We start from the raw sequence: 15,368 nt of genomic DNA, 5'->3' as shown, positions 1-15,368 counted from the left end.
TACAATTTACCTCTGTTTCCCATGGCTAATTTACCGGCTAGATTATCACAAACCTGCATTGATCTATTCATACAAAGGCAAAATACTGTGACTGCCGGAAACCTAATGAAGCTAGAAAACACTGGAAATACTTAGCAAGTCAGGCAGCATCTATGCATACAGAAACAGAGTTCATGTTTCAGGTCGAAAACCCTTCATGAAAACAAAGGAAAGACAGAAATTTAATAGGAACAATGACAACTTGGAACGAAATCACCACTCCTTCACTGTTGCTGGCTTAAAATCCTGGAGCTTCCTTCCTAATAGTACTGTGGATCTATCCATAACTCATGGACTGCAGCAGTTCAAGGCGGCGGCTCAGCACCACCTTCTCAAAGGATGAGCAACAAATGCTAGCCTAGCCAGTGATGCGAAATAATGCATAAAAAGAATTCTATCATTCCTCAGCTCTGATAAGGGTCAATGACCTGAAACATTAATTCTATTTCTCTCCACAAATGCTGCCTGATCTGCTGAGTATTTCCAGCATCTACTCATTTATGCTTGCTGGAGTGTGTGTGTGAGAACAGAATAGAGCTTGATTGTGAGATTCCATACAGTGAACACTATACCAACAGGCTGAGGAATGTTAAATGGCCACCTCAGGGAGATCTATGAATGCTATGTCCTCCCAAGTAACTATTGGTTGGCTTAAGTTGCCTCATTCAAGAAAAGGAATAGAAAAAGTCGAGTCAAACCAAGTGAAAAATAATTTTTAAAAAACAAAAACAGAATTACCTGGAAAAACTCAGCAGGTCTGGCAGCATTGGCGGAGAAGAAAAGAGTTGACGTTTCGAGTCCTCATGACCCTTCGACAGAACTAGGCGAATCCCAGGAAGGGGTGAAATATAAGCTGGTTTAAGGTGGTGGTGGGGGGGGGGGGGGGGGGAGGTTGGGTGGGGGAAGAGAAGTGGAGGGGGGTGGTGTGGTTGTAGGCAAAAGCAGTGATAGAAGCAGATCATCAAAAGATGTCACAGACAGCAGAACAAAAGAACACATAGGTGTCGAAGTTGGTGATATTGTCTAAACGAATGTGCTAATTAAGAATGGATGGTAGGGCACTCAAGGTATAGCTCTAGTGGGGGTGGGGGGAGCATAAAAGATTTAAAAATATTTTAAAATAATGAAAATAGGTGGGAAAAAAGAAAAATCCATATAATTTATTGGAAAAAAAAGGAAGGGGGAAGAAACAGAAAGGGGGGTGGGGATGGAGGGAGGAGGTCAAGACCTAAAGTTGTTGAATTCAATATTCAGTCCGGAAGGCTGCAAAGTGCCTAGTCGGAAGATGAGGTGTTGTTCCTCCAGTTTGCGTTGGGCTTCACTGGAACAATGCAGCAAGCCAAGGACAGACATGTGGACAAGAGAGCAGGGTGGAGTGTTGAAATGGCAAGCGACAGGGAGGTTTGGGTCATTCTTGCGGACAGACCGCAGGTGTTCTGCAAAGCAGTCGCCCAGTTTACGTTTGGTTTCTCCAATGTAGAGGAGACCGCATTGGGAGCAACGAATGCAGTAGACTAAGTTGGGGGAAATGCAAGTGAAATGTTGCTTCACTTGAAAGGAGTGTTTGGGCCCTTGGACGGTGAGGAGAGTGGAAGTGAAGGGGCAGGTGTTACATCTTTTGCGTGGGCATGGGGCGGTGCCATAGGTGGGGGTTGGGGAGTAGGGGGTGATGGAGGAGTGGACCAGGGTGTCCCGGAGGGAACGATCCCTACGGAATGCCGACAGTGGGGGTGAAGGGAAGATGTGTTTGGTAGTGGCATCATACTGGAGTTGGCGGAAATGGCGGAGGATGATCCTTTGAATGCGGAGGCTGGTGGGGTGATAAGTGAGGACAAGGGGGACCCTATCATGTTTCTGGGAGGGAGGAGAAGGCGTGAGGGCGGATGCGCGGGAGATGGGCCGGACACGGTTGAGGGCCCTGTCAACGACCGTGGGTGGAAAACCTCGGTTAAGGAAGAAGGAGGACATGTCAGAGGAACTGTTTTTGAAGGTAGCATCATTGGAACAGATGCGACGGAGGCGAAGGAAATGAGAGAATGGGATGGAGTCCTTACAGGAAGCGGGGTGTGAGGAGCTGTAGTCAAGGTAGCTGTGGGAGTCGGTAGGCTTGTAATGGATATTGGTGGACAGTCTATCACCAGAGATTGAGACAGTGAGGTCAAGGAAGGGAAGGGAAGTGTCAGAGATGGACCACGTGAAAATGACGGAGGGGTGGAGATTGGAAGCAAAATTAATAAATCTTTCCAAGTCCTGACGCCCCATCTTCCAATCCCAGCCCCAGCCGTGTATTCACTACACCCCCTGACCTTCCCCTCTCCGATGCTGAACATTCAGTGCTCAGCAAAGGACTTAGTTTCATACCCTAACGCCCTCACCTTAATGAATTTCGGGCTCGGCACGATGCTGAACTCTTCTTCCGCCGTCTTCGTCTCCGGGCTCACTTCTTTGGGCAGGAGTCCTCTCCCCGTTCAACGGATCCTTTCACCCACCTCCAATATTCTCCCTCCACCTGGACCCCTCCCTCTGGATTCTTACCTTCTCTTCATCTTTTCATTGAGAGCTGTCGGCGCGACATTAGTCGTCTCAATTTCGCTGCTCCTCTCACCCATTCTAATCTCTCTCTCGCTGAACTTACTGCACTCCATTCTCAGGTCCAACCCTGACATTGTCATCAAACCTGCTGACAAGGGTGGTGCTGTTGTTGTCTGGCGCACCGATCTCTACCTCAAGGAGGCTGAGCGTCAACTCGCAGACACTTCCTCCTATCTCTCCCTGGACCATGACCCCACCACTGAAAATCAAGCCATTGTTTCCAGGACTGTCACTGACCTCTTCTCCTCTGGAGATCTTCCTCCCACAGCTTCCAACCTGATAGTCGCCCAACCTCGGACGGCCCGCTTCTACCTCCTACCCAAAATCCACAAACAGAACTGTCCCGGTAGACCGATCGTGTCAGCTTGCTCCTGCCCCACAGAACTCATTTCTCGTTTTCTTGACTCCCTTCTCTCTCTCCCCTTGTCCAATCCCTCCCCCACCTACATCCGTGATTCCTCTGACACCTTACGTCACATCAACAATTTCCAGTTCCCTGGCCACAACCGCTTCCTCTTCACCATGGACGTCCAATCCCTCTACACCTCCATCCCCCACCAGGATGGTCTGAGGGTCCTTAGCTTCTTCCTCGAACAGAGGCCCGAACAATCCCCATCCACCACTACTCTCCTCCATCTGGCTGAACTTGTTCTCACACTGAACAATTTCTCCTTCAACTCTTCTCACTTCCTCCAAATAAAAGGTGTGGCTATGGGTATCTGCATGGGCCCCAGCTATGCCTGTCTCTTTATGGGGTACGTGGAACATTCCTTGTTCCAGTCCTACTCCGGCCCCCTTCCACAACTCTTTCTCCGGTACATCGATGATGACTTCGGTGCTGCTTCATGCTCTTGTCAGGACTTGGAAAAATTTATTAATTTTGCTTCCAATCTCCACCCCTCCATCATTTTCACGTGGTCCATCTCTGACACTTCCCTTCCCTTCCTTGACCTCACTGTCTCAATCTCTGGTGATAGACTGTCCACCAATATCCATTACAAGCCTACCGACTCCCACAGCTACCTTGACTACAGCTCCTCACACCCCGCTCCCTGTAAGGACTCCATCCCATTCTCTCATTTCCTTCGCCTCCGTCGCATCTGTTCCGATGATGCTACCTTCAAAAACAGTTCCTCTGACATGTCCTCCTTCTTCCTTAACCGAGGTTTTCCACCCACGGTCGTTGACTGGGCCCTCAACCGTGTCCGGCCCATCTCCCGCGCATCCGCCCTCACGCCTTCTCCTCCCTCCCAGAAACATGATAGGGTCCCCCTTGTCCTCACTTATCACCCCACCAGCCTCCGCATTCAAAAGATCATCCTCCGCCATTTCCGCCAACTCCAGTATGATGCCACTACCAAACACATCTTCCCTTCACCCCCGCTGTCAGCATTCCGTAGGGATCGTTCCCTCCGGGACACCTTGGTCCACTCCTCCATCACCCCCTACTCCCCAACCCCCACCTATGGCACCGCCCCATGCCCACGCAAAAGATGTAACACCTGCCCCTTCACTTCCTCTCTACTCACCGTCCAAGGGCCCAAACACTCCTTTCAAGTGAAGCAACATTTCACTTGCATTTCCCCCAACTTAGTCTACTGCATTTGTTGCTCCCAATGCGGTCTCCTCTACATTGGAGAGACCAAACGTAAACTGGGCGACTGCTTTGCAGAACACCTGCGGTCTGTCCGCAAGAATGACCCAAACCTCCCTGTCGCTTGCCATTTCAACACTCCACCCTGCTCTCTTGTCCACATGTCTGTCCTTGGCTTGCTGCATTGTTCCAGTGAAGCCCAACGCAAACTGGAGGAACAACACCTCATCTTCCGACTAGGCACTTTACAGCCTTCTGGACCGAATATTGAATTCAACAACTTTAGGTCTTGACCTCCTCCCTCCATCCCCACCCCTCTTTCTGTTTCTTCCCCCTTCCTTTTGTTTTTTTCCAATAAATTATATAGATTTTTCTTTTTCCCACCTACTTCCATTATTTTAAAATATTTTTAAATCTTTTATGCTCCCCCCCACCCCAACTAGAGCTATACCTTGAGTGCCCTACCATCCATTCTTAATTAGCACATTCGTTTAGATAATATCACCAACTTCGACACCTATGTGTTCTTTTGTTCTGCTGTGACATCTTTTGATGATCTGCTTCTATCACTGCTTTTGCCTACAACCACACCACCCCCCTCCACTTCTCTTCCCCCACCCAACCCCACCCCCCCACCACCTTAAACCAGCTTATATTTCACCCCTTCCTGGGATTCGCCTAGTTCTGTCGAAGGGTCATGAGGACTCGAAACGTCAACTCTTTTCTTCTCCGCCGATGCTGCCAGACCCGCTGAGTTTTTCCAGGTAATTCTGTTTTTGTTTTGTATTTCCAGCATCCGCAGTTTTTCGTTTTTTGAAAAATAATTTTTATCTTATTGACTGGATGAGTAATGCACAGATATACATCAAATTTTGTTTTCTGCTGGTCACTTACCCAAGGTGTCTGGAATGTTTCTCCTCTTTCTAGCTGCATCTGTTAACCTAATAACAGTTCCTTCCTTCCGTTCAGTTTTGAAACGCATTCTTCCAGACTCTTCATCATCATCATCTTCATCATCAGAGACTTCTTTTCTTTCTTCTTCATGTATTTGTTTCACTACCTAAACATATAAAAAAAATCACATTTTTAAGGTAATTAAAAGCACTGCAATGTTTAATATTTCGTAAGCCTACAATATTTTTCTGTTCTGCACTGAAAGGACAATATTCATCCAGTTTCTGCAATGGGGTATGAACCCAACACTTTCCAACTCTTGTAAGGATGCTACAATTGATCCAAGGATGACACATGAATACATAAATTGTTAACGTTAAATTTGACTTTAAACTATTCAGAGAAAAAGTTTTGCATAGAAATTTGCTGGTAGATAACTCATCAGTACCAATAGCAGAGTGTGTAACAGTGGTACACAAATTAATCAAACTCTGGGACGTAGAGTCAGATGAGAAGACACAAAACTCATGTGACAAGCCAGTACAAGACACTGATAAGTCCACACCGTTCTCTCCACTACTTGGGCAAAAGCAGCAAGCTGCAACTAAACAGATACCTAAGGCTTCTAAGCTACGAGTACAGTTAGAATAGTTAAGGACTGTTTAATCTGATCAAGGACATAATTAATAAGGTGATTAATGGTTCTTGCCTGGTTTATGGATTTATTAAAGTGGGGTCAATGAATTGTTGCCCCACTGGAGGTCCAATTCCACACAGAACTGGTTCAGGATTTACAATTACGTCTCAGGGTTACTAAGTACCTAAACTTTCAGCTTCCCTCTGGTAACTAAGGTATATCAATAATCCAAGTAAGCAAACTCAAATGAATGAATACAGTACATATAACCCCAATATTCAAGAAGGGTGGGAGGCAGAAAACAGGAGACTGTAGGCCAATTAGCTTGATGTCTGTCCTGGGGAAGGGGTAGAATCGATCATTAAAGAGATTATCACTGGGCACATGGAAAAACTCAAGGTAATCAGGAAGAGTCAGCATGGTTTTATGAAAGGGAAATCATGTTTAACTAATTTATTAGAATTCTTTGAAGGATTAACATGTGCTGTGGATAAAGGAGAGCCTATAGGCGTACTATACTTAGATTTCCAGAAAGCATTTGATAAGATGCCACAACAAAGGTTATTGCAGAAAAGCTGATGCTATAAGGGGTAACATATTAGCCTGGATAGAAGGTTGGCTGGCTGGCAGGCAGGCAGAAAACTGAGTATACATAAATGGGTCTTTTTCTGATTGGTAGGATGTGACGAGTGGTGTCTTGCAGGGGTCTGTGCTGAGTCCTCAACTTCTTACAATTTGCATCCATGACTGAGATGAGGGGAGCAAAGGCATGCTAGTTAAATTTGTAGATGAATACAGAAAGGTTTAGTGAGTAGGCAAAAATCTGACAGATGGATTACATTATGGGAAAACGTGAAGTTGTTCACTTTGGAAGGAAAAATAAATAAGCAGAGTATTACTTAAATGGAGAACAGCTGCACAATTCAGAGGTGCAGGTGGATCTAGGTATTCTCGTGCATAAGTCACAAAAGGTTAGTATGCAGGTACAGTAATCAAGACAGCTAATGGAATGCTATCCTTTATCAGGAGAGGAATTGAACATACAAGTAAGGATGTTACACCTCAGTTATACTGGTCATTGGTGAGACTGCATCTCGAAAACTGTGTGCAGTTTTGGTCACTTTATTAAGGAAGAATGTAAATGCACTGGAGGTGGTTCAGAAGGTTTACTAGATTGATACCTGGAATGAGTAGGTTGTTTTATGAGGATAGGTTGGACAGTCTGGGCTTCTTTCCACTGGAGTTTAGAAAAGTGAGGGGTGACTTGATTGAAGTATATAAGATCCTGAATGGTCTCGACAAGGTGAATGTGGAAAGGATGCTTATTCTTGTGGGTGAGTCCAAAACTAGGGAGCATTGTTTTAAAATTAGGAATCACCCTTTTAGGACAAAAGAGGAGAAATTTTTTCTCCCAGAGGCTTGTGCAACTTTGGAACTCTGTCTCAGAAGGTAGAAGCAGGTCACTGAATATTTTGATGGTACAGGTAGATTGATTCCTTTTCCTAACAAGAATCTAAGGTTATCTGGGGTAGATGGGAATGTGGAGCCTGAAACATAAACAGATCAGCCATGATTTTATTGAATGGTGGAGCAGGCTCGAGGGGCCAAATGGCCTATTTCTATTCCTATTTCACATATTTGTAATATTGAATGAACGAATTAACCAAACATCAAAGGTGTAGTCTGATGGAGAAATCCTAGAACGCTGCTCTGTCCATAATATGGTAATTAATACAGTGACAAAATTAATCATTAACAAGTACATGAAACACAAGCTCACTAATTGCCAGCTGTAGGGTGGTTTTACTGCTTCACAATATCTCACTGGTGAATAGGCTGTGGTTAATGCAAGCAGAGACTTGCACTTAAGGGAGGCGATAGCGTAGTGGCATTGTCACTGGGCTGGTAATCCAGAGGCCCAAGGTAATGCTCTGGGGACCTGGGTTAGGATCCCTCCACGGCACGATGGTGGAATTTGAATCCAATAAAAATCTGGAATTAAGAGTCTAATAATGCCCATGAAACCACTGTCGACTGCTGTAAAAACCCATCTGGTTCATTAAAGTCCTAAAGTCATCCTTACATGCGACTCCAGAAAACAGCAATGTGGTTGACATTTAAAAGCCACTCAGTTTTATCAAACTGCTACAAAGTCACCTAAAAAGGATGAAACGGAGGGACCACCTAGCATCGACCGCGGCACCAGAAACGACAACAGCAATGTCAGCCCTGTCGACCCTGCAAAGTCCTCTTTACTAGCATCTGGGGGCTAGTACCAAAATTGGGAGTGCTGTCTCAAAGACTAGTCAAGCAACAGCTTGACATAGTCATCCTCATAGTATCTTATCTTACAGATAATGTCCCAGACACTACCATCACCATTGCATCAAGGAGCATCTGATCTACTAACAATCTGCTCACTATTCAGTCTGTGCAATGCTTCCAATCATCACATAGTAAAATGTGCAATGTTAAAGACACTGTAAAAATATAAGCTGTCGCTGCTGCTCCCAGCATTGAAGAAAATGTTGGGCCCCACAGGTGTGTAAACTCCTCCCTATTCTCTGGTCCTCACAACTCAAACCCTGCCAAACCTGCCTCATGAACAACTGGCTGTGGACCTATGGTGAAAGCTTTGGGAACCACTGGGAATTTTTATCATCTCAAGTTTAGGTCTGTCACAGGCTAACTGCCACAATTTGTTAACATCTCCTCATGATGAATCACACAATTACTGGGATAGTAGAAGGCAAATTAAATTTGCAGATGACAAAACTTGGAGTATTGTGAACTGCCAGAAGTATAGTAATAAACTTGAAGAGCAGACAGCAGGCTGGTGGAATGGGTGGACACCTGACAGATGAAGCTCAATGCAGGGGAGTGCAAAGTGGTATATTTCGGTGGGATGAACGAAGAGCGGCAATAGGGAAAAAGGGTAGAATTCTAAACGGGGTGCAGGACCAGAGAAACCTTAAGTGTGCTTGCACAGATCATTGAAGGTTGCATGGTAGGTTGAAAAAGTGTTCAAAATGGCTTACAGGATCCCAAGCTTTATAAATTGAGGCACAGAATTAATTAACTTTTATAAAACACTGGTTCAGCCTCAGGTGGAGCCCTGGGTCCAATTTTGGGCACTACACTTTCAGAAGGATGGGGAGGCATTAGAAAGGGTGCAGAAAATATTTACAATGTTTCCAGGGGTGAGGGTTTTTAGCTATGTGTTGAGATTAGAGAAGCAGGGGTCATTCTCCTTAGAGAAAAGAAAGTTGAGAGAAGACAACTATTTACAATCTATATTAATAACTTGGATTCAGGGAAAGAAGGTAATATAGCTAAATTTGCAGATGACACCAAAATAGTTAGGAAAATAAGTTGCAATGAAGAAATAAGAAAATTACAAATGGATATGGACAGGTTAGGTGAATGGGCCAAAATTTGGCAGATGGAGTTTAACATGGATAATTGTGAGGTTATCCATTTTGGTTGGAAGAATAAAACGGCGGCTTATTATTTAAATGGAGAGAAACTTCAGAATGCTTCAGTGCAGAAGGATCTGGGTGTCCTTGTGTATGAATCACTGAAAGCTAGTGTTCAAGTACAGCAGGTAATAAGGAAGTCAAATGGAATTTTGGCATTTATTGCTAAAGGGATAGTATATAAAAATAGGGAAGTGTTGTTGCAACTATATAAGGCATTGGTGAGACTGCACCTGGAATACTGTGCACAGTTTTGGTCCCCTTACTTGAGGAAGGGTGTAGTTGCAGTGGAGGCAGTTCAGAGGAGGTTCACTAGAGATGCAGGGCTTGTCTTATGAGGAGATATTGAGCAGTTTAGGCCTATACTCGCTAGAGTTTAGAAGGAGGGGAGGTCTAATTGAGGTATACAAGATGCCAAAGGGGACAGACAAAGTAGAAGTGGAGCGGATGTTTCCCCTTGTGGGGCGTTCTAGAATGAGAGGCCATAGTTTTAGGCTAAGGGGCAGTAGATTTAAATCAGAGGTGAGGAGGAATTACATTTCTCAAAGTGTCGTGAATCTATGGAATTCACTACCTCAGAGTGCAATGGATGCCAGGACACTGAATAAATTTGAGGAGACAGGCAGATTTTTAAATATTAACGGATTGAAAGTTTATGGGGAGAGGGAAATTGGAGTTGAGGCCGAAATGAGATCAGCTATGATCGTATTGAATGGCAGGCCAGGCTCGAGGGGCTGAATTGCCTACTCTTATGTTCTTATTTGATAGAATTGTTCAACGTCATGAGTGGCCTAGGCAAGTAGTATTAAACTGTTCCCATTGGTAGATGGGTTGAAGCTGATTATAATCCTCGCCCTTTTTGGGTCTATTCGGGATCAGGCGTACTCCTCGGAGGCCTCACAGACACTTAAAATGGGTACAATGAACTGATCTAACTCTTCCTGAAGGAAAGGAACCACCAGGGAATATCATCGTCCTCTAAATAGCCTTTTTAACAAGTTTTAGCTACATTATAACAACCCTGATACTATAAGAGTCTGGGCATCTCTCCTCAACAATGCACCTCTCCACTGAAGAGTGTAAGGAGACAGGTTCTCAGGTTTAGATACAGAAGACTATATGAGACAATATATTTTCTAAAGTACATAAAAGTTTATTAAAGAATCAAATGTGCAATCCACAATTGATGGGAAGTCAATCACAACATTGGTAGTTCTGGGAAAAGAAACTGTAATCTTGTTTCCATTAGGGAATCCAGGTTTAAATAATGTTACAAATTGATATTTAAGATGTCCATCAATACTTAAAGTATTTACATTAAATCCCCAAGTAGAAAGCTACAGAGTAAAGCAAGATACCTCTACCCCAATTAAGGGGACAACTATCATCATTTCACTACAATAGCTGTACCTTTACCTTGAGACACACTGGAGTAAATCTGACAAATCTAAAAATTCTGTGAGGTTCCAATGTTTGTATCATGGAAGAGTTGAACCAGCAGGAAGCATGCTGTGTGCGTGCTGGACAACATCCTTCCAGCAAAAGGATGCTGCAGGATGCAGATGGTGGCAACCTCCTTGCTACACAATTGTCCCAAGATTAGAACTGTTTCCCGGATTCGATTGACAATTGATATTGGGGCATCCTTAAAATTCACAAGTTATCCGTTGTTAGATTGTGGTATCTCTATTTTCTAAGCCTTATTGAGGTGATGTAACCAAGATTTACAGAGGTTAGTTACTGTTTTTCAGGAACTACCTTGTGTTAGAAGATATACAATATCCTATGGCAAAGGATGTTGGTGTCCTTCAGCACACAATTATTACCAGATATATTTATGAACTTCTGAAACCTTGACCAACAGATCAACTCAGCTTTCAATTTTTAATCCACACTTCATAGAGTCACTCTTTTTAATCAATAAAATCACTTGTCTTAATCTTATAAACTCCTGATTACAGCTAGATTCCTTCATATGGTCTCCTTCAGTGCCGTAAGCATTCTATGATTTTTGCCTTTTTTGCTTAAGATTTTCTGGGGAGAGATACAGTTGAGCCCACGGGATCCAAGGCGAAGTGGCGCGTTGGATCAAAATTTGACTGAGACGCAGTAAGCAGAAAGTGATGGCAGAGGGATGTTTCTGTGACTGGAAGTCTGTTTCCAGTGGGGTTCTGCAGGGCTCGGTGGTGGGGGCCTTTCTCTTTGTGGTGTATATAAATGATTTGGACCTAGATGTCAGGGGTATGATCAAGTGTTTCGTGGATGACATTAAAATTGGTAGGGTGATAAATGGTGGGAAGGATAGCCATAAACTGCAGGAAGATATCAATGGACTGGTCAGGTGGACAGAGCAGTGGCAAATGGAATTCAACCAGAAAAGGCGTGAGGTAAGGCATTTGGGGTGGGCTAACAAGGCAAGGGATTACACAATGAATGGTTGGACCCTGGAAAGTACTGAAGATCAGTATATATCCACTGATCCCTGAAGCTATCGGGGCAGGTAGATGAGACTGTTAAGGCGGCACATGGGATATTAGTATTCTATGCCTCGACTAATAAAGGCAAGAACAGGGAGGTTATGCTGGAACTGGGTAAGATGCTGGTTAGGCCATATCTGATGTATTGCATGAAGTTCAGGTCACCACATTATAGGAAGAATGTGATTGCATTGGAGAGGGTGCAGAAGGGATTTACCAGGATGCTGCCTGGGCTGGAGTGTCTAAGCTATGAGGAAAGATTGGATAGGCTGGGGTTGTTTTCCTTGGAGCAACAAAGGCTGAGAGAGGACCTGAGAGGTGTAGTGGGGTACAGATAGGGTGGATAGGAAGGCACTTTTTCCATTAGTAGAGGGGTCAATAACCAGGGGGCATGAATTTAAGTTAAGAGGTAGAAGGCTAAGAGGGGAGTTGAAGAGAAATTTTTTCACCCAGAGAGGGGTGGGAATCTGCTACTCACTGTCTGAAAGAGTGGTCGAGTCAGAAATTCTAGTAACATTTAAGTACTATTTAGGCATTCATTTGCGTTGCCAGAGCCTCCAGGGCGATTGGCCAAGCGCTGGAGAACGGGATTAGTGTAGTCAGATCTTTGCTGACACGGACATGATGGGCCAAATGGCCTCCTTCTGTGCTGTAAATGTCTGAGTTCCACCTCTAGCTTATCCAATTGTAAGCTGTATTCCTGGCTAAAATTCAAAGTAATTTTTTTTTCACTGAAAAAAATTAAAATATTCATTAATAAGCAATTTTAATAACAGCACAAGGAATGTTATGAAAAAGGACAAGGATGGGCCGGAAATCAGAGTTCTAAATTGGGGGAAGGCCAATTTTAATAAGATGAAATATGATTTGGCCAGAGTGGACTGGGAGCAGCTTTTAGGTAAATCTACGTCAGAGCAGTAGGACTCATTCAAGAAGGAAATAGGGAGAGTACAGGGCTAACATATTCCAGTAAAGATAAAGGGTAGGACCAACAAATCCAGGGAACCCTGGATGTCAAGGGATATACAGGATTGGATAAAGAGGAAAAGGGAGGCTTATGGCAGATACCGAGGACTCAAAACAGCGGAAGCCCAAGAGGAATATAGAATGTGCAGGGGGGAACTAAAAAAGGAAATTAGGAGAACAAAATGGGGGCATGAAAAAACATTGGCATGTAAAATAAAGGATAATCCAAAGTTATTTTACATTAAGAGTAAGAGGATAACTAGGGAAAGATTAGGGCCCATTCAGGACCATAGTGGTAATTTGTGTGTGGAGCCAGAAGACATAGGCAGGGTTCTAAATGAATACTTTGTGTCGGTGTTCACAAGTGAGAGGGACGACATGTGTATGGAAATCAGGCAGAAGAACTGTGATATAATTAGCATAGAAAGGGAGGAGGTTCTAAGTGGTCTGGCAGGCTTAGAAGTAGATAAACCCCCAGGCCCAGATGAAATATACCCCAGGCTGTTAAGTGAGGTAAGGGAGGAGATAGCAGAGGCACTGGCAAAAATTTTCAATACCTCTCTGGCCACAGCTGAGGTGCCAGAGTATTAGAGGAGAGCCAACGTGGTACTGTTATTCAAGAAGGGAGGAAGGGATAAACCAGGGAACTGCAAGCCAGTCAATCTAACCTCAGTGGTGGGGAAACCATTGGAAGTAAGCCATTGGAAGCAATTCTGAAGGACAGAATTAATCTGCACTTGGAGAGGCAGGGATTAATCAAGGACAGTCAGCATGGTTTTGTTAAGTGGAGGTCACATCTGACCAATATGATTGAATTTTTCGAAGAGGTGACCAGGTGTGTAGATGAGGGCAATGCATTTGATGCAGCCTACTTGGACTTCAGCAAGGCTTTTGGATAAGGTCCCACATGGGAGACTGATAACAAAGTTAAGAGCCCATGGGATCCAAGGCAATTTGGCAAATTGGATCCAAAATTGGCTAAGTGGCAGGAGGCAGAGGGTAATGGTCAAGGGGTGTTTTTGCTACTGGATGCCTGTGTCCAATGGGGTTCCACAGGGATCGATGTTGGGTCCCTTGCTGTTTGTGGTACATATAAACAAGTTAGGCTTGAATGTAAGAGGGTTGATCAGTAAATTCGCAGATGACACGAAAATTGGTGGGGTGGTAAATAGTGAGAAGGATAGCCTTAGATTACAGGAGAATATAGACGGGCTGATCAGTGACAAATGGAATTTAATCCAGAAAAATGGGAGGTGATGCACTTGGGCAGGAATACACGATGAATAGTAGGACCCTGGGAAGTACCGAGGATCAGAAGGACCTTGGTGTGCATGTCCACTGGTCCCTTAATGTAGCAGGACAGGTAGATAAGGTGGTTAAGGCAGCATATGGGATACTTGCCTTTATTAGATGAGGCACAGAATATAAGAGCAGGGAGGTTATGCTGGAACTGTATAAAACGCTAGTTAGGCCACAGCTTGAGTACTACATGCAGTTTTGGAATTTGCATTATAGGAAGGATGTGATTTCACTAGAGAGAGTGCAGAGGAGATTTACCAGGATGTTTCCTGGGCCGGAGGGTTTTAGTTATGAGGAGAGATTGGGTTATTTTCCCTGGAGCAGAGGAGATTGAGGTATATAAAATGAGGGGCATAGATAGGGGTGGAGGGATCAATAACTAGGGGGCTTAGATTTAAGGTAAGGGGCAGGAAGTCTAGGGGGGATGTGAGGAAGAATTTTTTCACCTAGAGGTTGATGGGAATCTGGAACTCACTGCCTGAAAGAGTGGTAGAGGCAGAAACCCTCATAACATTTAAAAGTATTTGGATGTGCACTTGCCATGCCATGGCATATAAGGCTATGGGCCTAGTGCTGGAAAATGGGATTAGAATAGTTAGGTACTTGTTTGACCGGCACAGACTTGATGGGCCAAAGGGCCTTTTTCTGTGCTGTAGACCTCTACGATTCAACAACTAAGCAGCTTGCTCGGCCATTTCAGAAGGCAGTCAGGAATCAACAAACGTGGGTCTAGGATGGCAGATTTCATTCCCTAAAGGGCATGAGTGAACCAGGTGGGTGCTTACAAAGACCAATGATAGTTTCATGGTCACCTTTACTGAGACGAGCTTTCAATTCAAGAATAAATTTATTAATTGAATTTAAAGTCCTTCCTTCAGTTACTGTGGTGTGATCTGAACCCATGTACCTACAGCATTAGCCTGGGCCTCTGGATTATTGGTCCTGTGACATCACCACTCTGCCACCATCTGTTCCTATCTAAACAAATTCAAAACTGACTGTACACACTTGCATTTTTATCTTCAGTCTTTGCAGCAACTTTATTTTTTCCCCATACATACCAAAATGTTTTCTTGTTATTATTTTTAACTAAAATAGAGAAGAGTGGGTCTAAGACTAGGACTTTAAACTTAAATAAGGGCAGCTATGTGGGCATGAAAGCTGAGCTAGCTGAAACGAACGGGGATACTAGGTTAGAGGATACATCAGTAGCCAAGCAGCAGCAGACATTTAAGGGTATTCAGAATAACTATATTCCTATTGTAAAGAAAAATTCTAAAGGGATGATCCACCATCTGTGGTTAAGTAAAAAAGTTAGGGAAAGCATCAAACTTAAGAAAAAAAGCATATAACTGTGCGAAAATGAGTGGCATGTCAGATGATTAGTCGGAATA

General features: G+C 44.0%; 1 protein-coding gene across 3 annotated transcripts in view; it reads right to left on the bottom strand.

The window, feature by feature from the left end:
* The window catches only part of rbm33a (RNA binding motif protein 33a), a 209,057-nt gene that overhangs the window by 116,398 nt on the left and 77,291 nt on the right, over positions 1-15,368 (bottom strand). For all 3 annotated transcript variants that reach the window (XM_041184121.1, XM_041184119.1, XM_041184122.1), the window contains exon 7: positions 5,120-5,285. In XM_041184121.1, coding sequence (XP_041040055.1) covers positions 5,120-5,285 — 166 coding nt within the window. The remainder of the gene's footprint in view (positions 1-5,119; positions 5,286-15,368) is intronic.

Source organism: Carcharodon carcharias, chromosome 3 (genome assembly GCF_017639515.1).
Source record: "Carcharodon carcharias isolate sCarCar2 chromosome 3, sCarCar2.pri, whole genome shotgun sequence".
Taxonomy (NCBI): Eukaryota; Metazoa; Chordata; class Chondrichthyes; order Lamniformes; family Lamnidae; genus Carcharodon; species Carcharodon carcharias.
Note: the sequence above shows the minus strand (reverse complement) of the source record. Positions and strands in the feature narration are given on the sequence as shown.